The 26,848-nt window shown below is 41.3% G+C and overlaps 2 protein-coding genes across 2 annotated transcripts; both read left to right on the top strand.

Annotated features, from left to right (window-relative positions):
* Positions 1-5,735: 5,735 nt before the first annotated feature.
* LOC149107073 (uncharacterized) lies at positions 5,736-17,370 on the top strand. Its single transcript, XM_089297107.1, has 2 exons — positions 5,736-5,821; positions 11,004-17,370. The coding sequence occupies exon 2, from the start codon at positions 11,004-11,006 to the stop codon at positions 14,904-14,906; it is 3,903 nt and encodes a 1,300-aa protein (XP_089153233.1). The 5' UTR covers positions 5,736-5,821; the 3' UTR covers positions 14,907-17,370.
* A 6,963-nt stretch (positions 17,371-24,333) lies between these two features.
* Positions 24,334-26,129, top strand: LOC149107074 (uncharacterized). The gene is made up of 2 exons (XM_089296925.1): positions 24,334-24,459; positions 25,476-26,129. The coding sequence occupies exon 2, from the start codon at positions 25,476-25,478 to the stop codon at positions 25,827-25,829; it is 354 nt and encodes a 117-aa protein (XP_089153051.1). The 5' UTR covers positions 24,334-24,459; the 3' UTR covers positions 25,830-26,129.
* The last annotated feature ends 719 nt before the right edge of the window (positions 26,130-26,848 follow it).

Here is a 26,848-nt window from a genome sequence, read left to right on the forward strand (position 1 = left end):
CCCCTCAATACCACTCCACATTACCTTAAAGAGCCCAAGCTTTCTGCTGTAAGAATCAGGGGCCTCAGGAATCTGTTTTTATCATATCGGCAACCATGCTGCGTGGCTGATATTCGAGACTCAGTAAAAGTTGTCACACAACCGTACGAGCAGCCCAGTCACGCTTTCACTGGTCTTGCGCAAATGTTCAACATTTCGCAATTTACATAAACCGATTACAAGTTTAAAGTAGTGACAGTAGATTGAAATGCGCTTCTCAAAGCTGACCTATCCAGGAGCAATTATTTCTTGTTCTTGAATGGCTCTTAGTTATAGCTACAGTCGGGAAGGGGGGGGGGTACTCCTGGAAATTTAGGATATCTGTATACAGTGGAAGATTAAGTGGTCTCCAGCTCTTAACGCCAACACTGACACACCAGATGATTCTCGAAGTATCACAGGGATCACTAAGCTAAATAATTTTGAGTTTAGCTCCGCTGAGTCAATTACCTGTTGGCGCGCATATTGCATTGACCGTGGACAGGTGGAAAAACAGTTAAACGGGAAAAGCCTGGTGCACATTGTAATTTAGCGTTGTTCAACACGCAATCGGTCAGGTTGTAATGCTAATCGTATTTGACAGAATCTCAAGTTTTCTTTCGACACATACTGGGGTGACATACTCCTAGATGGGTGTGACCGGGAGCCATGAGTCAAGTCAGTCAACTCCCAAAGCTTAACAGAAGAGTGATAGTGAACCACTGGTGGAAGGACTGCAGATTGTCCCTACGCTTTACCCTGATAGGCCTCTGTTTTATTCTAATGAACTGATGCTGTGACAATAATACTATTTAGCTTTACGAACATGCTAATTGTCAAGGGTTTCTTTTGCAATTTAGTCAGACATCGCTCTTTCTTTATTTCTGCTGGAAACATTGTTCTCTAAAGGAGACTTCAGGTCATTTTCTAAAAGGCACGAACACTGCGACCCCAACATCGGTGCCATTATCAACGGGTGTGACCGAGAAAGCGTCTGGTGATGCTTCCATGGATAGTAACCATGCATGGCAGGGGTGTATTAATGTCTTCAAGGCAGCTGCATTCGTGTCTTTCATAGCCTGTCCACTTTAGAGAGGCACTTGTCTCTGGAGAAATATACTCAGTCACTGGAGAGACATTCCCTTATGGACTTAGCCAAAATGTGCTACAAACCCTGCTTGGAGCAAGCGTTGGCGCGTTACTCAAAGCCACAATAGGTCACCAGGAAGCCCTTGTTGTTTCAAAAGAGGGTTGGGCTCTCAGGGCAGTCAGTGACAAGCAGCACTCGTATCTTATGGCAAAATTCCGCACTGGTCAAACGACAGGCCGAAAGCTTGACGCCGAAATGGTGGCGCGGGAAATACGCAGAGCCCAGGATCCTTATAATATTCGTCTTTTTCAGGTGCTAGTTTTTCGGGGTGGGGAGGATCGTTAAATTTTTGTAGAGAGGGAGAGGGAGTAGAGGAGGAAGACCCTTTAGAGGAAAAACTCATGGCCGAATCGTCTCAACCTCGTTCCTAGGGTCTCTCATCTTACCGCACCCTGGAGCGTACTCCAGTCGGGCGGTAAGATGAGACTCTAGGGACGAAGTTTGAATCACCCTTTTGATTTGAGTCACCCTTTCCAAATTCGCTGCAACGATTAATTTACCTTTATCGACTTAAAATTAGATGATCTAATGCATTTTGTTTCCGACACTGCGCGTAGACGCAGCGCAACAGTGCCTTAACAAACTAATCACTCTAGAACATTTGAAAACATAGATCTCGCAAACAGCTTACTTTCCTGAAAATAGTTTTTCACAAAGAACTACTTATTTATGATTTTTTTATACTGCAAAAGAAACCCTTGACTATTAGCATGTTCACAAAGCTAAATGGTATCATTGTCACAGCATCAGTTCATTAGAATAAAACAGAGGCCTATCAGGGTAAAGCGTAGGGACAATCTGCAGTCCTTCCACCAGTGGTTCACTATCACTCTTCTGTTAAGCTTTGGGAGTTGACTGACTTGACTCATGGCTCCCGGCCACGCCCATCAAGGAGTATGTCACCCCAGTATGTGTCGAAAGAAAACTTGAGATTCTATCAAATACGATTAGCATTACAACCTGACCGATTGCGTGTTGAACAACGCTAAATTACAATGTGCACCAGGCTTTTCCCGTTTAACTGTTTTTCCACCTGTCCACGGTCAATGCAATATGCGCGCCAACAGGTAATTGACTCAGCGGAGCTAAACTCAAAATTATTTAGCTTAGTGATCCCTGTGATACTTCGAGAATCATCTGGTGTGTCAGTGTTGGCGTTAAGAGCTGGAGACCACTTAATCTTCCACTGTATACAGATATCCTAAATTTCCAGGAGTACCCCCCCCCCCTTCCCGACTGTAGCTATAACTAAGAGCCATTCAAGAACAAGAAATAATTGCTCCTGGATAGGTCAGCTTTGAGAAGCGCATTTCAATCTACTGTCACTACTTTAAACTTGTAATCGGTTTATGTAAATTGCGAAATGTTGAACATTTGCGCAAGACCAGTGAAAGCGTGACTGGGCTGCTCGTACGGTTGTGTGACAACTTTTACTGAGTCTCGAATATCAGCCACGCAGCATGGTTGCCGATATGATAAAAACAGATTCCTGAGGCCCCTGATTCTTACAGCAGAAAGCTTGGGCTCTTTAAGGTAATGTGGAGTGGTATTGAGGGGAATCGACGGCTTTTAGGTATGTTTTCTGTAACATTTTCGAATTAAATTAGTCGTATTAATATTTTGTTTATTTGTTTCGGGGCAGAGCGTTTCACTTCTTGTTTCCATTTTATATAGGCGAAATTTATTTGGGACTTACCACTACACTTTTAAACTTACACTTTTGATGACCGGGGTTTGATTTTCTTGTTGTACCGGTAATACATTGCCGAATTAACCTCTCGACTTCTTGAACTTGAACGGAGGTCGGCTGTTTGCCAAATTAGAATAAGGGCGCGATTTTGATTTGCTTCAAGATATTTCAACTCGATTAATTTACAGTCCTTTAACGTCCTTAATGCTAAACAGCATTCCAAGTTGACCCATTATTGTGTCTTAACGAACTTAAAGCGTTTTGGTGAACCCAAAACATTAAGGTTACAGGAAATCTCTTGCGTCTGTCGTGAAAACCATTCAGAGTGTTGTTTACATTAAGGAAATACACGCGATGACAGACTAGACATGACGGCGGACAGGAAATTAAACAAAGTTAACGCGCAATGTTTCGAAAACGTCTAAAAATAGTTTTTATGTAGTGGACATTATGTTTCTACTGATAGCAGTGAATTGACGGGATTTTAATGAATGATGGCCTCTTACTTTCGCCGTTGAAACTGATTTGTCTCTTGTTCGTGTATAATTATTGTGTTATTTGCGCCCAACACATTGACATAGATTTTCGTTTTTCTCAAAGGGAAATACTGCGAGTTCGAGCATGAAACTTGGCATGATATATGTTTAATAATGATATTTCTAGGCTGTAAAGTAAAATAATCGGAAAGTGAGGTACCAGATGCATTTTTATGCTGTTAAACATGACCTATATTTTGCCGTTATTTTTCACACGCTTCATAGGTGTTTTTAAAATGGTTCGGAAAACCACTATATCAACATCTCTGAGATTAGTTTAAAACGAGGAATAAATTAGAGTGGTTGTTCCACATTTGTGTGAAGTTTGAAGTCAGTTGAATTTATTTTAAGACTTTACCAGCGCTTCGTCCTCGCACCTTATTTCGGTCATTTTATTACACGAAAAACCGCACTTTGACCGCGCTTTCAAATTTTCGCGAATTTCTGAAAAATAAAAATTCGCTGGAACCTTGAAGTATGATTTTTAGAATTAGGTCACCTAAGGGTATCTTTGGGCAAAATATGAGCGATTTGCCAAATGGGTCGTTGACCGGCGGTTCTCGATCCTAACAGTCAGCCATTCTTAATCTTCGAACTAGGCCGTTCAAGCAATGAAAAAAGCGTTAAAACGAGAGGGAAACAGCAGACTTATACTCACGTAGTGAAAAGTATGTGAAACCAGGCACTTAAGCAAGGCTACTGCGAGAAAGCCGTACTGGAACACGCGTCATGACGTCACCGGAAGTGATCTTCACTATCTGCCGCCGTACTACAGCCTAACTGTACCATACCTTAAAGTTCCTTTTATTACCGATAAGATATTAGGAAAACAAAAACGTCTTTTTTAAAGTTTTTTTAATGTACAGTCTCCCATAGGAACTTGAGAAAAAAAAAATGCCCAAGCCGGCGAAAAATTTGGCAGCTTGTAAACAACTTTCCACCGAAATTTTTTACGTCTAAGCTTAGATTAGAACTTCAGCGTCTCTTTGTTCAGTGAAATACCGGTAAATGGGTAAATGGTAACTAGATAAATTCCTTTGCCACTCTGGTTTGCTAGAAACTTTCTAAAACCAAATGAACGACAAAAGAATGAAAGCCAAACGAGCACAAAGCAAATGAAAGCCCAGCAGAACAAAAAGACAGCCGCGAGTGCAGAAAACATCATGGTGTTATGAAACGTCTTTTGAAAATCAAAACATATAAAATAACTTTTCACCACATTTCCCGCCATTTGGTCTCAGGTAGTCTCGAGAAAGTCGCTTGGGCTGTCCACGCATCACGTGAGTAACATCCTCGGAAGAACTGGGTACCATGTCTAAAAATAATTTAAGGAGGATTTCCTTGGGTATAAGGCCTATATGGGGGATTCACTCTGTTACCTTGATCTTCTCTTGAATATCCATTATAATGGTTGGTTTTTAAGGTGGGACAGTAGTTCTTAAAGCGGGAACACTACCACAGTCAATTGTCTTCAACAGGGTATGGAAAATCGTTTATTTCTGAAGTTAGCAAGTTATTTTTACGTTTCGAGAAAACGCTCATTTCAAGTTTCCAGTTTCCCCCAGTTGATTTCCAGTTAATTATGAGATGAACCGCATAGTTTTATTTGGGTACTAATGACTCAGCTGGGAGACCAGTTTTGAAATTCGCGGCAAATAGGCACTAATTTACAACTGAATGGTTTTCTTGAATGCGTACTGTTAGTTTTCACAACCATTGTTATTCAGTCCTGAGCTAAATACAATGGCTCGCTTACCTAGACCGCGCCATTTTCAAACGCGACTTGACCAGGCAGTTTTCAAACTGAACGGTGTACCCCTCGTTCACCAATTACCAAACATAAAACGGATTTTGTTTGAAAAAAGATCCTTCGTCCATCGGCCGCATGGCGAGGATTGCAAGGCGGTTTGAATTTTCAATAAATCGCTGTTGAAACGGCCTTCACACTAAAGAAAGATCCGATTTTGTTGTTTTTCAACCGCAAAGAGACAGTCTTTATACTGTCTGATTGAATATCCTTTGGTTTAGGCTCAAATTGTAGTTTAATCATTACTCTTCCAAAAGCCGTTTGCTGAAGTCCATGTTAGAACTTCAGTAAATCAGGCAGGCGATTTTTGTCAACACGACTTGGCATTTTTGGGCCCTTTCTTCTCTTTTTCTGACCTATTGAACAAGCGTTCGCATTCAAATTTACCGCTTCGCCGGTTATGAATACTTGATGACGTTCAGGCATTTTGCACGATGGTTCAGCCAATCGGCGGAAAATTCCGAGAATTGTATTGTACTTCGGGTCAATAAATAACGGCGAACTAGAGAAAGAAATTTAGATCAGCCAGTTCAGGACTCAAGCTGCAGTGTTATCTGGACGACGAGCTTCAGTGCAAACATTCCACTGAATTCAGAACTCCTTACACCGGATAAAACAAGGTAAATTTATTTCCAAACAAATCTAATATCAGAAGTCCATAAGTAATTAAAACTGCATATTTCATGTAAACCAATTGCAGGTCATTACAAGAGCTCAAATGTGTGCTGTCACTCTTTCTTTCATCGTAACTATATATCTGCAAACTCAAGCTTTTCCCGGTTCTCGATTTAACAGAACTAATACGTCAATATTTTATAGCGAATACTTACAGTAGACTGGACGAAGACCCTGACAACCAAATTCATTATGAACAATCCGACCTCAAACTTTCTGTTCGATCGGCGATTTATTAGTGTTCCGGGCGAAATGTTGCTTTAGAGTAACCCATTCCCACTGAGATAATTACGACTTACTAGTAGTAATCGAAGATTAAAGAGTGTGTTCGAGTATCGCTAGGTTTGGTATGTTCAAATAATAAAAATTCTAGGAACATATATTTTGCCTGAGCTGTTTGTTGGATTAGCCTCCCCGTAGGGGCGCAAACAAATGAATTTATCGAAAGCACGTGCATACAAGACGATTTCCCTCTTTCACACATGTATTACGTAATATTAGTCCAAACGTTGCCTGTTACGTCGGTATGCGAGACGACGTGCTTTTATTACCAAAATTAGGACAATTATTCTGTTTACGAACACGACTTTGAATGGCCTTGGCCTTTGGGGAACAGCTATTGAGCATTTTCAACGAAACGGCACGCAGGCATGTTGTTGTCCCAAAGCAACCTGTGGGAGTTAAACTCTTTTCTCGTAATGTAAACACTTTCGTTGGGTTTCAGTGTTACCATATTATGCGCACAGAAATCAAGGCCAGCGAAGTGAAACTACACATTTCCTCCTTTGATTTATCTAGCAGAAATCAGTGCTGGTTTTTGGTCGAAGAGAGGAAGGCACACAACAGGCAGCCGAACTGCAGCTTAAGTCGCACACATTTCATGAAGACATGTCTGCAAGGTTTTTAAAGGCAATTAACTCTAACTTCAAACTTTAAATACGCAACTTATCCGTTACAGTCCACAATAAGTTGCCTCGACACTCGAAAGTCCACAACAAGCTGCCTGATCAACACTCGAAAGTCCGCAATATTCCACAACACTCGAAAGAAAGCACGTGGACGAACATGCCTTTGCATACGGCGGCTGCGCCCGCAGTACGAGCGGCAGTCAAAAGTGAGCTGTCCCACCGAAACGACAAGATAATAGCCTTTTTCTTTGCAGTTAACAGAAATAAAGACAACGCTAAAGTTGCTTTGGCCTCTTCTAATAGTTAACTTGAGAATTGCGGATTCAATTTGACCAGGAACAGCATATTTTGTTCAAAATAAAACAAATTAGAAGCTTGGAGACACAACTTGTTTCATATTTTTCACTTTTTACAATCTGAAATGGTTTTGGGAATTGGAAATCGCTTTTCGTGAATATCTAATGCCATCTCCAATGAGAAAAGTTGCCTGATCATTTCAATGTCTCCTGTTAACTTAACAACAACAACAACAACAACAGTTTATTTCTTCTACTGTAAACAGCTAAAAGAATTTACAAGATTATAATTATAAATAAATAAATAAACAGTACAGTGCATACAGTAGTGGGACACCCAAAATAACTAGAAAGCTAAACTAGTTGGGTGACCGTAATTATAATAACTAAAAATGCGAGAGTCAGGAAAGAGGCACAACAAATACATTGGTACACATAAATATCATAAACCTAGTACAAGATTAAATATACAAAACAAAACAAAATAAATAGATATAAACCATCAAAATATCAGTAAAGATTAATAGAGACTAATGAAATGCGAAGTTAGTTCCTTTTTAAATTGATTAGAAGTACAACACTTGAGTCTTTCATCGAGTTCATTCCATAATTTAGGTCCATTAAATCGAATATTAAATTTGCCATAATTTGTTCGAATTTTTGGAAGATAGAAAGTAGATCTAGATGCAAAGCGAGTATCTACATTATGTTTACGTTAACGTCAGGACAATAAAGTTTTTCCCGCCTACTGATAGACAAATTCGGCTAACACACACGTGACATTGAATTGGGTGTTTACATTGCGTGAAAACGAGGCTCCCATAACATTTTCTTTACTATTACAGCCGCTTGTATTTGTTGTGTTAATCATGTGCGTTGCTGTAGTTGTTTATTCAATAAAGAATAGAAAAGGTCAAAATCTCGAGAAATTTTTCCAAAATTTGGGTCAACGAACATGGTCTTCGTGGCTCGAGCAAGGCGGAAAAAAGAATGCTGGAGAGAAAAGCTATAAGTTCTTTCGGGAAGGTTATGTTGACGATGTTTAAGCGTGTCAGTAGTTGGAGGATTTCCATGTCAAGACACATTGCTAACGATCTCTAAGAAGATTGAAGAGCCTCATTTTAGCCGTAATCTTCAGGGAGAGCGATGGCAGGGCAGAAGTTTTTAATTAATTAAGCACGTTCTTCGTGTAAGGGAGGAAGCGGTGGACACTACAATCATGTATTTGCATTATCGTTCCAGTTGAATGATTATTTATGTTTTAATATCAAAGATATCCCGAGTGATGGTATATTTCGAGAGCAGTTTCTCTGTGTTAACAACACTTGATTTTTTCGTTGAAGTATCCCAGTAAATCTGCATTTTTCTATCTAGATTAGGCAACAGAAATTGTCATGATATTCAGGAATTCACCATGACTGTTAAATACTGTGAAAAGTGTAATAAATTTTCCCTCTTTCTTTGGGTTGTACATTCGGAAAGAAGGTAGGATAGAGAGAAATTATGTAACCAGAGAATTCTAAGATGTTCATCTAATTAACTACAGATTTCATCCTCAAGATGTTTGTGCCTTACGAGAAATAATTTCTTCGCCAGCCCTAGTCGAGACCAACGTCACACATTCTCCTTCATATGCTGCCGAATCCGTTGCTTCATTTTCTTTTCTGCTTTGATTCAGCTTTTCTGAAGCGTACCTCTTCACCGCTTGGACCTTCTCCTGCTTATGTTTACCTTCTCCTGCTTATCTTTATCCCACGGAAAAAAAGGAACCGCATCGGCCTTCAATCTATTATTACTACAGTAAGGATTAATAAAATCTTCCGATGTAAAGTGTTCGCTACAGTACTGACGTTGAAAAGTCGTGGATCTCTTTTCATTTTCACGATCCAAACAGAGAGGAGACTTTTAAAATTTAACGGAAAACCATGAAACGACAGATCTTTTCGGTTAGCGGAGCTTTTCTGACAGTCTCCGGTGCAACAAAACCGCGGAATCGTGGCTTATTTTTCTCTAAATGTCAATACGTACGCACTTGTTTTGGTTGTTGTTGTACCCAATTCAAGTCACGTGACACCCATGCGTGAGTTAGCCGAATTTGTCTATTCCTGATTGGCCAATTCAAATTTCAGGCGGGCAAGCCGAATGCAAGGTGGAGATGACGTCATTCGCACCTGAAGAATCTTTTGAGGGGGTCAAATTGGTATCATCTACATCTACTCGATTCTTCCCCATTTCCCGATTAGAAATAGTTTTCTCGAACGCAGTTTGTATTAAAGGAAGCGAGAAGAGCAGTCCAAGAGGTGAAGATGATGAGAAGTTGTTTTTCGGGAGAGGACAACACATGGGCCCCTGGTCCATCGACCCCCTCCGTGGACCAGGTCCGTGGACCGGGTCCATGAACCCCGTTCATGGACCCCCTATTTTCCCTATAAATACTGTTGGCAAACCATAATAAAATAAAAATGAAATGTAATAAGCAAATTGCAAACAATGGATTCACAGTAATATTTCAATTTAATATTTAATTAATTTTCAGCTTTGTAATCTTTCATAAAGTCACATTTTAATAAATGTAAGCCGAAGAAGAAAGTGATGTGTGCCATAGCTATTAATTGCTTGTTATTGATTTGTCACTGAAATATGCTCATGCTCGAGTCCGAGCGATGGCCGGATGTGAAAAAATGAGCCGGCGACTGAACATTCGGGAGAGGCATTCATCTACATATCAAGTCGAAAAAAACATCAAAACGCCATAAGATAAAAAACCTAAAAGAAAAACTCAAAGGAATCATAATAAAAAGAACAGTGCTTACTTTTGTCGACGTCGCGAAAGCGAAGGTAAACGTACATGGGGACTTGATCCAGCAATCAAGCATACCAGAAGTCTTTGTTAATGTGGGGTAGTAGAAATAGGGGGTCTATGGACCCGGTTCATGAACGGGTTTCATGGATCCGGTCCATATTTTGACGGACCCAGTCCATGGACCTGGTCCACGGAGGGGACTCCATGGACCAGGGATCTATGTTTTGTCCTCTCCTGTTGTTTTTCTTTTCTAAATCTTCCGAATTCGCTTTCACGACACGAATCCAATCGCTAGATTCGTCATTAAAAGCTAAAAAACTCCATACTTTTTGTTTCAAGAGCTCAAATACAATGTTTGCATGTCCTGATCATGAGGGCGCAAAAAATGGTCGGCTGACATTTTCGCAAAACAAATATCAGCTTGGATATTACCCTATTATAAGAAATTAACGTTCGTGTTAATTAACGTATTTGAAATTAACGCGACTTAAATTAACGCAAATTGAAGGTAAATTTGCTTTCCAATAAAGAAAATTAACGCGAGAGAGGGGGAAAATTTCAAAATGAGGGAAATTAACGCCTCTGCTACACCAAAAATAAAACGGAATTTGTTGAGAACAGGAACCAATTTATTTTAACACAGTAAAGCTGACAGCGTACACGACCAAAATTCAGTTGAAGTACAGTAAACGGTCTACTAATGTGAAAGACTGATGTGAAATGTAAAGTGCGCGAATAAAATTTATTGTTTGGCTGTGTCAAGAATGTCTGGCGTGTGTCACAGATTTGGGGGGAAATAATGGTAATTAACGTCGCGGAAATTAACGCGCAACTTAATTAACAGCGCGGAGATTAACATTAACATAAATTAACGCGACTTGAATTAACGCGAATTTTTGAAATTCGCGTTAATTTCATGAGGCGTTTATTTCCTATAATAAGGTAAAAGCATTTGATCCTTTAGGTGAACTGATTACATAAGACCTTTGGCACAGTTCTCCTTTAACGGTCCTTTCGACTGGCAAATAACATAACATAAATATATTTGTTTTGAAGGCAATTTGTGGCAGCGTCGGCACCAACTCTGCCATGCCACTAATCACAAACTGTTTTCCTCTAGATGAGTAACTTTTTCGCTGGTATTGGAAGAGCATTTGAAGAAGCTGGAAAGGCGTTCAACGACAATGTAGTCAGGGCTGTAACCAAAGCCGTAGAGGATACTGCAGAGGCGATCAACGACAATGTAGTCAGGGCTGTAACCAAAGCCGTAGAGGATACTACAGAGGCGATCAACGACAATGTAGTCAAACCTGTAAGTAAAGCTGTAGAGGATACTGCAAAGGGGATCAACGACAATGCAGTCAAAACTGTGGGCAAAGTTGTAGCGGATACTACAGAGGCGATCAACGACAATGTAGTCCAACCTGTAAGTAAAGCTGTAGAGGATACTGCAAAGGGGATCAACGACAATGCAGTCAAAACTGTGAGCAAAGTTCTGGCGGATACTGCAGAGGCGATCAACGACAATGTAGTCAAACCCGTAAGCAAAGCTGTAGAAGATACTGCAAAGGGGATCAACGACAATGCAGTCAAAACTGTAAACAAAGTTGTAGAAGATACTACAGCGGCGATCAACGACAATGTCGTCAAACCCGTAAGCAAAGCTGTAGAGGCGATCAACGACAATGCAGTCAAAACTGTAAACAAAGTTGTAGCGGATACTGCAGAAGCGATCAACGACAATGTAGTCAAACCTGTAAGCAAAGCTGTAGAAGATACTGCAAAGGGGATCAACGACAATGCAGTCAAAACTGTAAGCAAAGTTGTAGAAGATACTACAGCGACGATCAACGACAATGTATTCAAACCCGTAAGCAAAGCTGTAGAGGCGATCAACGACAATGCAGTCAAAACTGTAAACAAAGTTGTAGCGGATACTGCAGAAGTGATCAACGACAATGCATTCAAACCTGTAAGCAAAGCTGTAGAAGATACTGCAAAGGGGATCAACGACAATGCAGTCAAAACTGTGAGCAAAGTTCTGGCGGATACTGCAGAGGCGATCAACGACAATGTAGTCAAACCCGTAAGCAAAGCTGTAGAAGATACTGCAAAGGGGATCAACGACAATGCAGTCAAAACTGTAAACAAAGTTGTAGAAGATACTACAGCGGCGATCAACGACAATGTAGTCAAACCCGTAAGCAAAGCTGTAGAGGCGATCAACGACAATGCAGTCAAAACTGTAAACAAAGTTGTAGCGGATACTGCAGAAGCGATCAACGACAATGTAGTCAAACCTGTAAGCAAAGCTGTAGAAGATACTGCAAAGGGGATCAACGACAATGTAGTCAAAACTGTAAACAAAGTTGTAGAAGATACTACAGCGACGATCAACGACAATGTATTCAAACCCGTAAGCAAAGCTGTAGAGGCGATCAACGACAATGCAGTCAAAACTGTAAACAAAGTTGTAGCGGATACTGCAGAAGTGATCAACGACAATGTATTCAAACCTGTAAGCAAAGCTGTAGAAGATACTGCAAAGGGGATCAACGACAATGCAGTCAAAACTGTAAACAAAGTTGTAGAAGATACTACAGCGGCGATCAACGACAATGTCGTCAAACCCGTAAGCAAAGCTGTAGAGGCGATCAACGACAATGCAGTCAAAACTGTAAACAAAGTTGTAGCGGATACTGCAGAAGCGATCAACGACAATGTAGTCAAACCTGTAAGCAAAGCTGTAGAAGATACTGCAAAGGGGATCAACGACAATGCAGTCAAAACTGTAAGCAAAGTTGTAGAAGATACTACAGCGACGATCAACGACAATGTATTCAAACCCGTAAGCAAAGCTGTAGAGGCGATCAACGACAATGCAGTCAAAACTGTAAACAAAGTTGTAGCGGATACTGCAGAAGTGATCAACGACAATGTATTCAAACCTGTAAGCAAAGCTGTAGAAGATACTGCAAAGGGGATCAACGACAATGCAGTCAAAACTGTGAGCAAAGTTCTGGCGGATACTGCAGAGGCGATCAACGACAATGTAGTCAAACCCGTAAGCAAAGCTGTAGAAGATACTGCAAAGGGGATCAACGACAATGCAGTCAAAACTGTAAACAAAGTTGTAGAAGATACTACAGCGGCGATCAACGACAATGTAGTCAAACCCGTAAGCAAAGCTGTAGAGGCGATCAACGACAATGCAGTCAAAACTGTAAACAAAGTTGTAGCGGATACTGCAGAAGCGATCAACGAGAATGTAGTCAAACCCGTAAGCAAAGCTGTAGAAGATACTGCAAAGGGGATCAACGACAATGCAGTCAAAACTGTAAACAAAGTTGTAGAAGATACTACAGCGGCGATCAACGACAATGTAGTCAAACCCGTAAGCAAAGCTGTAGAGGCGATCAACGACAATGCAGTCAAAACTGTAAACAAAGTTGTAGCGGATACTGCAGAAGCGATCAACGACAATGTCGTCAAACCCGTAAGCAAAGCTGTAGAGGCGATCAACGACAATGCAGTCAAAACTGTAAACAAAGTTGTAGCGGATACTGCAGAAGCGATCAACGACAATGTAGTCAAACCTGTAAGCAAAGCTGTAGAAGATACTGCAAAGGGGATCAACGACAATGCAGTCAAAACTGTAAGCAAAGTTGTAGAAGATACTACAGCGACGATCAACGACAATGTATTCAAACCCGTAAGCAAAGCTGTAGAGGCGATCAACGACAATGCAGTCAAAACTGTAAACAAAGTTGTAGCGGATACTGCAGAAGTGATCAACGACAATGTATTCAAACCTGTAAGCAAAGCTGTAGAAGATACTGCAAAGGGGATCAACGACAATGCAGTCAAAACTGTGAGCAAAGTTCTGGCGGATACTGCAGAGGCGATCAACGACAATGTAGTCAAACCCGTAAGCAAAGCTGTAGAAGATACTGCAAAGGGGATCAACGACAATGCAGTCAAAACTGTAAACAAAGTTGTAGAAGATACTACAGCGGCGATCAACGACAATGTAGTCAAACCCGTAAGCAAAGCTGTAGAGGCGATCAACGACAATGCAGTCAAAACTGTAAACAAAGTTGTAGCGGATACTGCAGAAGCGATCAACGACAATGTAGTCAAACCTGTAAGCAAAGCTGTAGAAGATACTGCAAAGGGGATCAACGACAATGTAGTCAAAACTGTAAACAAAGTTGTAGAAGATACTACAGCGACGATCAACGACAATGTATTCAAACCCGTAAGCAAAGTTGTAGAGGCGATCAACGACAATGCAGTCAAAACTGTAAACAAAGTTGTAGCGGATACTGCAGAAGTGATCAACGACAATGTATTCAAACCTGTAAGCAAAGCTGTAGAAGATACTGCAAAGGGGATCAACGACAATGCAGTCAAAACTGTAAGCAAAGTTGTAGAAGATACTACAGCGGCGATCAACGACAATGTAGTCAAACCCGTAAGCAAAGCTGTAGAGGCGATCAACGACAATGCAGTCAAAACTGTAAACAAAGTTGTAGCGGATACTACAGAGGCGATCAACGACAATGTAGTCAAAACTCTAAGCAAAGTTGTAGAGGATACTGCAGAGGCGATCAACGACACCGTAGTCAAACCCGTAAGCAAAGCTGCAGAAGCGATCAACAACAATGTAGTCAAAACTGTAAGCAAAGCTGTAGAGGCGATCAACAACAATGCAGTCAAAACTGTGAGCAAAGTTGTAGAGGATACTGCAGAGGCGATCGGCGACAATGTTGTCAAACCAGTAAGCAAAGCTGTAGAGGAAACTGTGGTCAAACCTGTGGCAAAAGGTCTACTTGCGACTGGAGACGAAGCTGGAAGGGTGGTAGGTGACAAACCATTAGAGGACGCTGTAGGCAAACCCTTGGCCAAAGCTCTAGACGAAGCTGCAGGCACACCTGTGGTCGAACCTGTGACCAAAGCTCTAGACGAAGCTCGAAAGGAGATACGCAAAATGATGGAAAACGCAGCCAAAAAGGATGGCTAAGGATGACTGAACATGTTAAATTATATAGTTGCTTTTAAACCATCCACGTTAGTGCTGGATCGGATAAAAATCGCTTTTTCGCTCTTCCTAGCATATTTAGCTTCTACGTTTATTAATCTGAGCGGTTACCTTTGAGTAATCTCTCGGAAAGCTATAACTAATAGTTAATTTGTAACAATAAGAGTGTGATCATTTAATCGAATGCGAAACTCATTCTAGCGTGAGGGCTGCTCGGCTCTTAGGAACAGGTTTTGCAAAATTATATATGCACATATTTACCCTACTTGACTCTTAATGGCCAGTTACTCATATATGGTATGCGTAGGAATGTACGGGCGTGTTTTGAGAAGCACTTGAATTGAAGTGTTCAGATTGAAATTTCTTCGTGTGGTTTTTGTGTTCGGGTATTTTTTTACCCCTAAAGGTGACTTTCCGGAGTTGCTCGTGTATCAGATTTTGAAGTCGAAAGCAGTGAAATCTCCGTCTAACCTCAGTTTATTGTCGAATTGAGACGATTGGTTTTCCTTTGGCTAGTGTGTCGTGCCGGGAGCAAAGTCTGGCTGGCTGCAATTATTTTGCAGAATCTATAGGTAGTGGGCAGTGAATTTTTCATCTGGAATTGAAAGCGACAAAGATGACAAATTGAAGACGAAGACGGATGAATCCATTCGAGGAATAGTTTTTCTCAGCGTCCAGATTTTGAAGAACGATTTGACTCGGATCTTATCTCAGAATCTAGCGGTAGTAGGGTAGCTAGAGAATCAGATGAAGAAGCGGAAAGCGATAAAGATGACGAACTGGAGATAAACGATTTATTTGGAGCAAAGAATTAACCAGAATGCTTGATGTTGAAGCTGTTGGAATGGCTGTGGACCCTGGATGAAAAAAATTAAGCCAAAAATGTAGAAGGGTCAGGTTCAAAAGGGAAATATGTCAAGAATATTTAACAATTATTCACCGAAGTGGAGGTGAATAGTGGTGGACATTTACCGAGCCGCGAAGTGGCGAGGTAAATATCCATCTCTTTCACCGACACTGAGGTGAATAATTGTTTTAGTATATATATACCACACAAGCTGAATAATGAGCGGACCAAAACGTTATTTTATATGTGACAAGCGGTGGGAAATTTTAAAATCTCTCGCGCCGGTGAATAGTACTTGCTAATCACCTCCGAGTTAACCAATCAGAGTGCGCGAAAAGCACTATTTACTTGTGTGGTGTATACTAAACATAGATAGTTATTGCTTAGCTAGGTCAGTGAAAATATAGTCGCATTAGTTTGAAATTTGAGGGAAACAACACGCAAGCTGCGATGTTCGTGTCGATATCTGCTGGGACTGATTATGTCCAGGAAATCAGAATTCTACACTGTAGACATAAATTATTTTTTTTAGTTTAACTTTGCGAGACATACATTTGCTATACAAGGTAATCTATTTAGCTGATCAAATCGTTAAGATGCTAGCAACCGTATATTGAGTAGAATCAAGTGGGGTTCCACCATATTTTGTTTTGTTTTTTCTTTGTTTCGTTTTGTTTTCTGTTTTAATTCATGTATGTTAAATAACTGAGTTCAGTTCTTGGCTTTGTTCAAGTTTAACCCTTTGAATACCAAACTTTCGCCAAAAAATACCGTTTTTAACCGCTTAGTCAGGTGTTTTAGCTTCCATGACGCTAAATAAGCCTAAGTTTTGCTAAGAAAGCTTTTTTTTACCAAAAGGAGAGATTTCTCGAGGATTAGGTGCAAAATTGAGCAATATTTCAATTCCGGGCATGCGCATAAGCCAAAATTTGGACCTTGATCAATCATAGGCGTAGTGGACCATTTTACCACCGTTTTTGCACCAAAAACTGATAACATTGTTTTTCGATTTGCAACGTCGCAATGTCGTCGACATCTAAACCTGACCATTGTACGGAAAGGCCTAGCCTAGTACTATCTGCTTACCAAGAATATCTGATAACATTTAAATTGATGACGTCACAAGTGTTACAAAGAGCACGACCATTAATCACGCATATATGCGTACTTGGTATTCAAAGGGTTAATAACAGGTATCCGTAAGCAGCTGCTGTGGTAGCAATAAAATCAGCCCAAAACTATCTGACTTCTTTGAGTTTTTTCATCTCACGATTAACCGGAAATCAAACTGGAGGAATTTGGAAACTTGAAATATGCCTTATCTGAAATGTGAGAATAACTTGCTTACTTCACATTAGAACTAGCAGTAACCAATAGTCAGGAGGTGCGGGCGGCCATGTCTGTTGCGAGATGAAATAGCTATTGAGGATAGCGTGGGAGAAGCGAGGGAGACGCGCAGGGCCATCGGCTCCTGCTGTTGATTTGTGCAGTTGTGTATTTTAGTTCCTTCTTAGATGCATCTGATGCGAACTTTCGCCCTATAAATTTTAATTATTACTATTATAAAAAATGTTTCTGATTAAAGACATTATTATTATTGTTGTTGTTGTTGTCGTTGTCCTTATTATTATTACTATTACTATTATTATTATTACTGTTTTTGTTTTTATTATTATTATCATTATCATTATCATTATCATTAACATTAACATTACCATCACCATCATCATCATCATTATCATTATCATTATCATTATCATTATTATTATCATTATTATTATTATTGCTAAGGCTACTGTCAGAGGAAACCAGCTCGAAATTGAAATAAAGAAATTATTTGTTTTTGGTATTTTAGAGGTAGGACATTTAAAGAGTAGTTCTTCCTCAACCTTGTGTCGAATGGAATGGGAATTTGGAAATGTAGGTCTTTAAGGAAAACCGCCGAAAAACTCTTGGAGGAAGGACAATAACCATTTTAGATTATAAACTTTGCAAATCACTTGTATCTTACCGAGAGTTTGCCTCTCCGTTTCCTTTCTCGTTTGCACTGTAAAGTCTCCGTTGCTTTCGCTTGTACAAGTAAACGCTGTAACCCAAGGTGACATGTGCCTCTGAAAATTACATTCCTGAATTGTGCTATTCACATGAAATTCACATGACCCATGACCACGAACCTTGAACTCAACACCAGGGCCTTTGCTCGGCCGTTTTCTCACATACCACTCCTTCCAGCTGGAAGAACAAAGGAATGCCAAGAATGTGCCCACAGTTTGCTTCAAATCGGCTCTAGCGCTCTGCACGCTTTAAGAAAGTGCCGCTGACCACCGACGTCAAGATTAGACTGCGGGCTCGCTTTTGCTCGCCCGCAATAAACGATTTTCCATACCCCGTTGAAGACAATTGACTGTGGTAGTGTTCCGGTTTAAAAAACTTCCATCTCACTTTAAAAACCAAATACTGTGATATATAGTCATGTGAAGATCAAGGTAAGAGAGTGAATCCCCCATATAGGCCTTATACAAAAAGTTATTCCTCTTAAGTTATTTTTAGACATGGTACCCTGTTCTTCCGAGGATGTTACTCGCGCGATGCGTGGACAGCCCAAGCGACTTTCTCGAGACTACCTGAGACAAAATGGCTGGAAATGTGGTGAAAAGTTATTCTATATGTTTTGATTTTCAAAAGACGTCTCATAGCACCATGATGTTTTCTGCACTCCCAGCTGTCTTTTTGTTCTGCTGGGCTTTCATTTGCTTTGTGCTCGCATGTTTGGCTGTTCATTCTTTTGTCGTTCATTTGGTTTTAGGAAGTTTCTTCTAGCAAACCACAATAGGAATTTATTTATTTACAATTTACCATCATTCATTTACCATTTACCGGCGTTCCACTGAACAAAGACACGCTGATGTTCTAGTTTAAGCGTGGATCTAAAGAATTTCAGTAGAATATGGTTTACAAGTTGCCTAATTTTGCGCAGGCTTGAGCATATTTTTTCTCAAGTATTAACTAAGGGAGACTGTACATTAAAAAAAACATAAACAAAAGACCTGTCTTTGTTTTCTTAACATCTCATCGGAAACTGAAAATAGGTACTTTAAGTTATGGTACAGCTAGAATATAGTGCGGGGCAGATAGTGAAGATCACTTCCGGTGACCTCATGACGAGCGTTGCAGTACGGTTTTTCAGAACTGGCAAAAAGTTGAAATATGACGGCCAAAACAGCGGCAATTTATGCTTGACGCCGCTACCTTACATACGGCTGGCGTGCGGGAAATTTGAATCGACCGATCAGGTTTCAGAAGGCGGGAAAAACTTTATTATCCTGACGTCAATGTGAGTTGAAAACATGAACACAGGCAACTGTTCTCGCTGGAGATGGCATTAGCTTTCCACGAAAAGGGATTTGGAATTCCAAGAACCATATCAGATTGTAAAAAAAAGAAAAATATGAAACATTTTTTGTCTCCAAGCTTCTAATTTGCCGCCAAAAATGGGTCGCCGGCGTCCGGCCTAGAAACTTGCTCGTAGCTCGTCGAGTGTCCCCAGGTAGGATAATAGTTGTGTTATTTTGAACAAAATATGCTATTTCTGGTCAAATTAAACCCGGAATTCTCAAGTTAACTATTAGATGAGGCCAAAGCAACTTTAGCACTGTAGCCTGCGTAGCAGTCTTTTCCGTTTCCTTTCAGCAAGCGGGAGTCACGCGAGGGTACGCGGACAGAGATAACAAAAAAATTAGTGGCAGGGCGGAGGGGCAGGGAAGGGAAGGAAAAGCTTGCTGCTGACCCCAGACATTTTATCGAACGCCCCTAATTGCTTTCCCTGTTCCCCGTTCCCCGTTCTCCGATTCTCCGATTCCCCCATTCCCCGATTCCCCCATTCCCCGATTCTCCGATTCTCCGATTCCCCGATTCTCCGATACCCCGATTCCCCGATTCTCCGATTCCCCGATTCTCCGATTGCCCGATTCCCTGATTCCCTGATTCCCTGATTCTCCGATTCCTCCATTCTCCGATTTCCCGATTCCCCGATACCCACGATTAATCCGATTCCCCCGATTCCCCCGATTCCCCGATTCCCCGATATCCCCATTCTCCCATTCCCCCATTCCCCGATTCCCCGATTCCCCGATTCCCCGATTCCCCGATATCCCCATTCTCCCATTCCCCCATTCCCCGATTCCCCGATTCCCCGATATCCCCATTCTCCCATTCCCCCATTCCCCGATTCCCCGATTCCCCCGATTCCCCGATTCTCCCGATTCCCCCGATTCCCCCGATTCTCCCGATTCTCCCGATTCCCCCGATTCCCCGATTCCCCGATATCCCCATTCTCCCATTCCCCGATTCCCCGATTCCCCGATTCCCCGATTCCCCGATTCCCCGATTCTCCGATTCCCCGATTCCCCGTTTCCCCGATTCCCCGATTCCCCGATTCCCCGATTCCCCGATTCCCCGATTCCCCGTTTCCCCGATTCCCCGATTCCCCGATTCCCCGATTCCCCGATTCCCCGATTCCCCCGATTCCCCCGATTCTCCCGATTCCCCCGATTCCCTGATTCCCTGATATCCCCATTCTCCCATTCCCCGATTCACCGATTCTCCGATTCCCCGATTCCCCGATTCCCCGATTCTCCGATTCTCCGATTCTCCGATTCTCCGATTCCCCGATTCCCCGATTCCCCGATTCCCCGATTCCCCGATTCCCCGATTCCCCGATTCTCCGATTCTCCGATTCCCCGATTCCCCGATTCCCCGATTCTCCGATTCTTCGATTCCCCGATTCCCCGATTCCCCGATTCCCCGATTCCCCGATTCCCCGATTCCCCGATTCCCCGATTCCCCGATTCCCCGATTCCCCGATTCCCCGATTCCCCGATTCCCCGATTCCCCGATTCCCCGATTCCCCGATTCCCCGATTCCCCGATTCCCCGATTCCCCGATTATCCGATTCTCCGATTCTTCGATTCCCCGATTCCCCGATTCCCCGATTCCCCGATTCCCCGATTCCCCGATTCCCCGATTCCCCGATTCTCCGATTCCCCGATTCTCCGATTCCCCGATTCCCCGATTCCCCGTTTCCCCGATTCTCCGATTCTTCGATTCCCTGATTCCCCGATTCCCCGATTCCCCGATTCCCCGATTCCCCGATTCCCCGATTCCCCGATTCCCCGATTCCCCGATTCCCCGATTCCCCGATTCCCCGATTCCCCGATTCCCCGTTTCCCCGATTCTCCGATTCTCCGATTCCCCGATTCCCCGATTCCCCGATTCCCCGATTCCCCGATTCCCCGATTCCCCGATTCCCCGATTCCCCGATTCCCCGATTCCCCGATTCCCCGATTCCCCGATTCCCCGATTCCCCGATTCCCCGATTCCCCGATTCCCCGATTCCCCGATTCCCCGATTCCCCGATTCCCCGATTCCCCGATTCTCCCGTTCCCCGATTCGCCGTTCTCCGTTTTAGAGATTTTTCTACGCTATCAGTTTTCAATTTTATATTTCCTCTGAACGTTTGTACTTGTATCCATTTGAGTTTCATTCGTCAACCGGGGAGAACAATTTCTTTTGTTTCTGTTCATCCTAAACGCATGTTTACAGTTGTATTTCAATATAATTTTCTACGGATCACAGCTAGCTTTTCAGCTGAAAACCGTGGCCAAGGATATGCTGCTGTTCTGGTGTTGCTGGTTTTAGTACAGGCTCATTACTGCGCCTTTCAATGACATAACTTAATTCCTGAATTTAGTTCGGCACGGCAGAAGCACGACGTCTAAACCGAGCCTTAGAGCACTCAGGTTATTGAAAGGCACAGTAAACTCGATTTAGTCACAGTAGGAAAATTTTGCTTTTACTTTAGTCTAGCGCATGGTAGCGTAGTTTACCCTAAGGCGCGTGGCGTGTAATCCATGCCTTACGTAAGGCGCAGAACGTAGTTAAAGTCCCTAATATTTCCTGTTTTCCTACGGCCCTGATGCAAAACCGAACACATTAGTCCAACATCTTGCTATGTGCTTGGGTGATAATTGAAGCTTCCTGTGAATCAGCAACGATTGATTTTCTTTTTCTAAGCCGGTACACTGTCAGCAAATTCCATGGTTTGTTGCCTTGCTACAGCTTGTCAATAGCACATTAGACAAACAGCATTCATGATACGCGTACGCTTCAATGCGTAATTGGAACTTCCTGTGTATCAGTAAAAAATTACTTGCTTTTTAATTTTCTAAGCCGGCAGACCGTCAGCAAATTCCATGGTCTGTTTTCTAAAACGCGAGCTACATGAATTGATATTGTGCACTTCTCTTTACCAATGTCTTAAACTTATTAGTTTTCTCTATTTATTAAGCCAGGACTGAGGCAGTCAAAGATAAACAACAATATATCTTCCATCTCAATGGTATCGATTACCTGACGTCAGTTCAGTAAGTGTCTGATCATTAACAAATTGACGTCAGTTTTTCATGCGTCTGTCCTGTTATTGATCATGAATTTCGTCGTAAACATTGTCAAAGTAGTCTGCGGACCACTCGGCGAAAGCTATCGCCGCGTGGATCCACAGCTACTTTGACAATGCTATGACGAAATTCATTGTCAATAACAGGACACACTCATTAAAAACTGACATCAATTTGTTCTTTACGATAACAAATTGTCAAATTGTCCGCTCTCACTCGTTGACGCATCGCATAAATTATAGATTCATCTGTCTGTCCACTTATTGACAATAAAAATTAGCCAATGAGCGCGCGAGAATTTCTGCAATTATCGTAAAAAATGGTTTTGAAGGGCAAGTCTTTGGAGAATAGTAAGCCTGCGGGCAAATCTCTGTTGAATCTAAAGATCACCTGTCGTGAACTTCAAATTCCTCTGTAGTAAATGCTGAACATGCTGTATAAGTTTGCGTGGCCGTCAGCATATTTTTCAAGTTTCTATGGGAAACTGTGCATTACAAAAAGAGAATACAGGAGAAGTGTTTGTGGGCTAGTGTCAAGACTGAAGGGTTCCCTTTTGATCAATATCGCTAATTTGTTTTTGTTCAATGCTTCGCATCTGATAACATTCTTATTGTTTGACAATTGTTGTTTTCAAACAAACCACACACAGCCGAAAAATTTCTTGAAACTTATATTTTTACAGGCCAATAGGTTCGGAACAAATGCCCAAATTCAGCTTGGTAACGGTTACTAGAGATGCCTGAGCACTGTCTATTTCGATGTCATAATGATAACATCAAACTTACTGAACGAAGGAAACTAGGTTAGTACAGGTTCGAAATGGCAGACTTCGGTCTCAACATATGATTTTGATAGACTAACCTTATTTTTCCCAGACTTACAAGTGAACAACAAATACTCTATATGTACCCGCAGTTTGGTAACGGTAACTGAGGACAGTCTCCAACAATTTCGTCCATCGATCTCGATAATCAAACGGAAACTCTTTCAAAATAAAACAGGAAAAATAAAATAATGTGTTCCTGTTCAGCTTAATTAAAAACACAAGTTATACAGTGGCAATCATCGTTAGAGCGAGACTGGTTATCCTAAATGGATCGGTACAGCGTTTGTTTTTCACTAAGGTTTAATAAAGAAACTAAACAATTCTTGGCCTTTTCAGCGACGATATCGGGGATCTGTGTTCATAAGTCTTTTATCTTTATTTTTCTCTTTACGTTCCTTGCTTCTGTGGACAAACAATTTGCACTAATTTACATCCTCCCTTTCTTTGTGTTAAAAATTGCCGGACTGTAAGAAAAATTAGCCAAGACACCAATCTATCGTCAAAGATGTTCAGTCGACTCCCGATAACTCGTAACTTGAACCTCGCGCTAACTCGAACCAAAATCGATTTCCCTGGATGCCTAGTCTCCTCCGCAGCCTTTTTTGGGGGGGGGGGATGTCACGCAACGCTCCGTGTCCCGACGTAACTTCGCTGTTTCCCTTTAGGTCATTTTCTACATAATTTTACCCTAGATAACTTCGAACCATGTTTGTCAATACGTGACAAGTCAAAGCCACTGTTGTCCAAAACATTGAAACTATTTCTCGAAAAAATAAATCGCACGAACTCTGTACCAGTAGACTGACATTGTTCTTAACGATCGCAGTACTTGGACTTCTCCTGCTGCTTTGCTTTGCTTTCTTTTGTTTCCCATTAGGTTCATACCTTCTGACTTTTACAGTAATTTAGAAATATATTGTTCCATTTTCACTCGACTTTTCTGTAATTAAATTTGATTAAAATGTACACTGTATGAATAGAAATACCAAGAGAAATACAGTCAACGCCGTTTTTCCTTATTTCTGGTCATTTGTTTTCAACTCCCGATAACTGACTTGAACTCCCGATAACTTGAACCTTTTCAATTTCCCAGTTGACCAGTATGCATTTTGCAGGTTTTGTGGCAGAGGAAGTCTAAATTATCGATCAGCCAAATCAAATTGCCGGATGTAGTCGCGGTCCCTTCAGGACGTGCCTACACCGGTTTATGAGTATGTTTTCCGGTTTCAGCTAACCGGCGGAACATTCCTTGAAATGCATTGTTCGTCGGGTCAGTAAATAACGGCGACCCAGAGAATGAAATTTAGATCAGCAAGTTCAGGACTCAAGCGGTAGTGTTAACTGGACGACGAGCTTTAGAGCAAACATTCCACTGAATTCAAAACTCCTTACACCGGATAAAACAAGGTAAATTTATTTTCCAGCAAATCTAATATCATAAGTCCATAAGTATGAAGGACTGCATATTCAGTTCATGTGAACCAAAAGCTGAAATGTGCTCACACGCTATTTTTGTATCATGCTATCATTAACTATTCATGCAAACTCAAGGTTTTTCCGGTTCGCGATTTTAACAGAACTAATCTCTGTAATATTTTAAGCGAATACTTGCAGTGGGCTGAATGAAGACCCTGACAACCAAATTCCTTATGGACAATCCAACCTCAAACTTTCTGTTCGATCGGCGATTTACTAGTGTTCCGGGCGAAATGTTGCTTTTGAGAGTAACCAATTTCCTCTGAGAAACACTGAACAAGAACTTAATAATTAAAACTTATTAGTATTAAAGGAGGCGAGAGGAGCTGTGCAAGAGTTAAACTTGATGAGGAGAAGTTGTTTCTCTTCTCTAAATTTTTCGCATTTGCACTTTTCGTGGCACAAATCGAATCGCTAGAAAAAAAAATCCATTCTTTTTGTTTCAAAGTTTCAAATACAGTGTTTATCGTCAACGCACAAAACATGGTCGGCTAAAATTTTCGAAAAACAAATATCAGCTTGAAAATTAGAGCAACAAGTGTCTGTTAAAAAGTTTGTTAACCAAAAATGTATGAATTCCTTCATCGAGGCAAATTTTGCTCGTTGGAGGCTAAGAATGGTCAATTGGACAGAATTATGGAGGAAAAGAAAGTTTTGGAGAAAATTTGTGCTTTTCTTTAACCAAAAATGACAAATTTTGCTCGTTAGAGGCTAAGAATGGTCGATTGGACAGAATTATGGAGAAAAAGAAAGTTTTGGAGAAAATTTGTGCTGTTCCTTTAATTCTTCAGGTTAAATGATTACATCAGACCTCTGGCATATCACGGTTCTCCTATAACGGCCCTTTTGACTGGCATGTCACATAAATATATTTGTTTTGAAGCCAATTTTTGACAGCGTCGAGACCAACTCATCCATACCACTAATCACAAACTGTTTTCCTTTAGATGGGTGACTTTTTAGCTGGTTTTGGAAAGGCGTTCGTAGAAGCTGGAGGGAAGATCGTCAAACCTGTGGGCGATGCAGCCGAAGCTCTGAAAAACGCTGCCAAGAGTAACTGTTACTTGGAAAACGATACCAAGTATAGAGTTGAGATCGTCGATTACGACGGAACCCGCACCTTGAGCCCTGGTGAGACACAACATAACTTCCTTATCAAAGGCCCCTTTAGTCTGGACCTCGTCATGATTTTCAATAACGGAAAGGATGTGAAGATCAATTTCCCCGAACACAAGTTCCAAGACCGCACCCACAAAATGAGTATCATCTTTGCAGATGCAATCAGAGAGTATGAAAGTTAGTGCTGAATCAGACGTTCAAAGCAGAAAAAAATCAGCTTTGTACTCTTCCATGCATATTTAACTTTCACGTTTATTAATCTGAGCGTTTCAGTTATACGCTAAGTTACAATTAATTTGTACCAATAAGTGTGCGATCGATTTAATCGAATACCAACCCATTTCAACGGTGAGTTAGGAATAGGTTTTGCAATATTATATACACGTATTTACCTTATTTTGACCAGCTACTCATATACCGTGTGCGTAGGAATGTACGGTCCTGTTTTGAGAAGCGTTTTCATTAAAGTTTTCAGATTTAAATTTCTTTGTGTGGTTTTTGTGTCCGAGTATTTTTAAATCTCTAATGGTGACTTCCAGAGTTGCTTGTGTAACAGATTTTGAAATCGAAAGCAGTGACTGAAGCTCCGACTACCTAACTTGAGTTTATTGTCGACTTGAGACGACTGGTTTTCCCTTTAGCCTGTGTGTTATTCCAGGGGACATTTTTTCAATTTTTTTTCTCCAATTTTTGTGCACAATCTAGCGGTAGAGGGGTAGTGAATTTTTCATATGGAAAGCGACGAAGAAGACCTGAAGACGAAGACGGATGAATTGATTCGGGGAACAGTTTCCTTCAGCGTCTAGATTTGAAAGAAGGGTGATTTGACTCAGACTTTTTTCCCAGAATCTAGCGGTAGTAGGGTAGCTAGACAATCATATGAAGAGGTGGTAAGCGATGAAGATGACGAACTGCGGATGTTGATCCATTTGGAGCAAAGAATTAACCTGAAGGCCTAATGTTGAAGCTGTTTGAATGACTGTGGACACTGGATTTTTTTAGCTCTACTTCACACTGATCAGGTATGACAGTTATTACAGACTCAGACTAATTTGTGTTGTAATGAACCGAAGAGACTTGAAGATGAGGAAAAATCAGTGTTGTATCAAAACAGTTTCAGAAGACGAAATGAAAGGTTGGGTAGATTTTTAGATCGTACTGGAGTAATGTCACAATACTATCCACATCATTTTCCCTGCCA

Source organism: Orbicella faveolata, unplaced genomic scaffold (genome assembly GCF_042242905.1).
Source record: "Orbicella faveolata isolate gen_17 unplaced genomic scaffold, um_ofav_v1 contig_27, whole genome shotgun sequence".
NCBI classification, from domain to species: domain Eukaryota; kingdom Metazoa; phylum Cnidaria; class Anthozoa; order Scleractinia; family Merulinidae; genus Orbicella; species Orbicella faveolata.

Coding starts and splice junctions, on each gene's coding strand:
- LOC149107073 (XM_089297107.1), top strand. CDS start 11,004: ATGAGTAACTTTTTCGCTGGTATTGGAAGAGCATTTGAAGAAGCTGGA.
- LOC149107074 (XM_089296925.1), top strand. CDS start 25,476: ATGGGTGACTTTTTAGCTGGTTTTGGAAAGGCGTTCGTAGAAGCTGGA.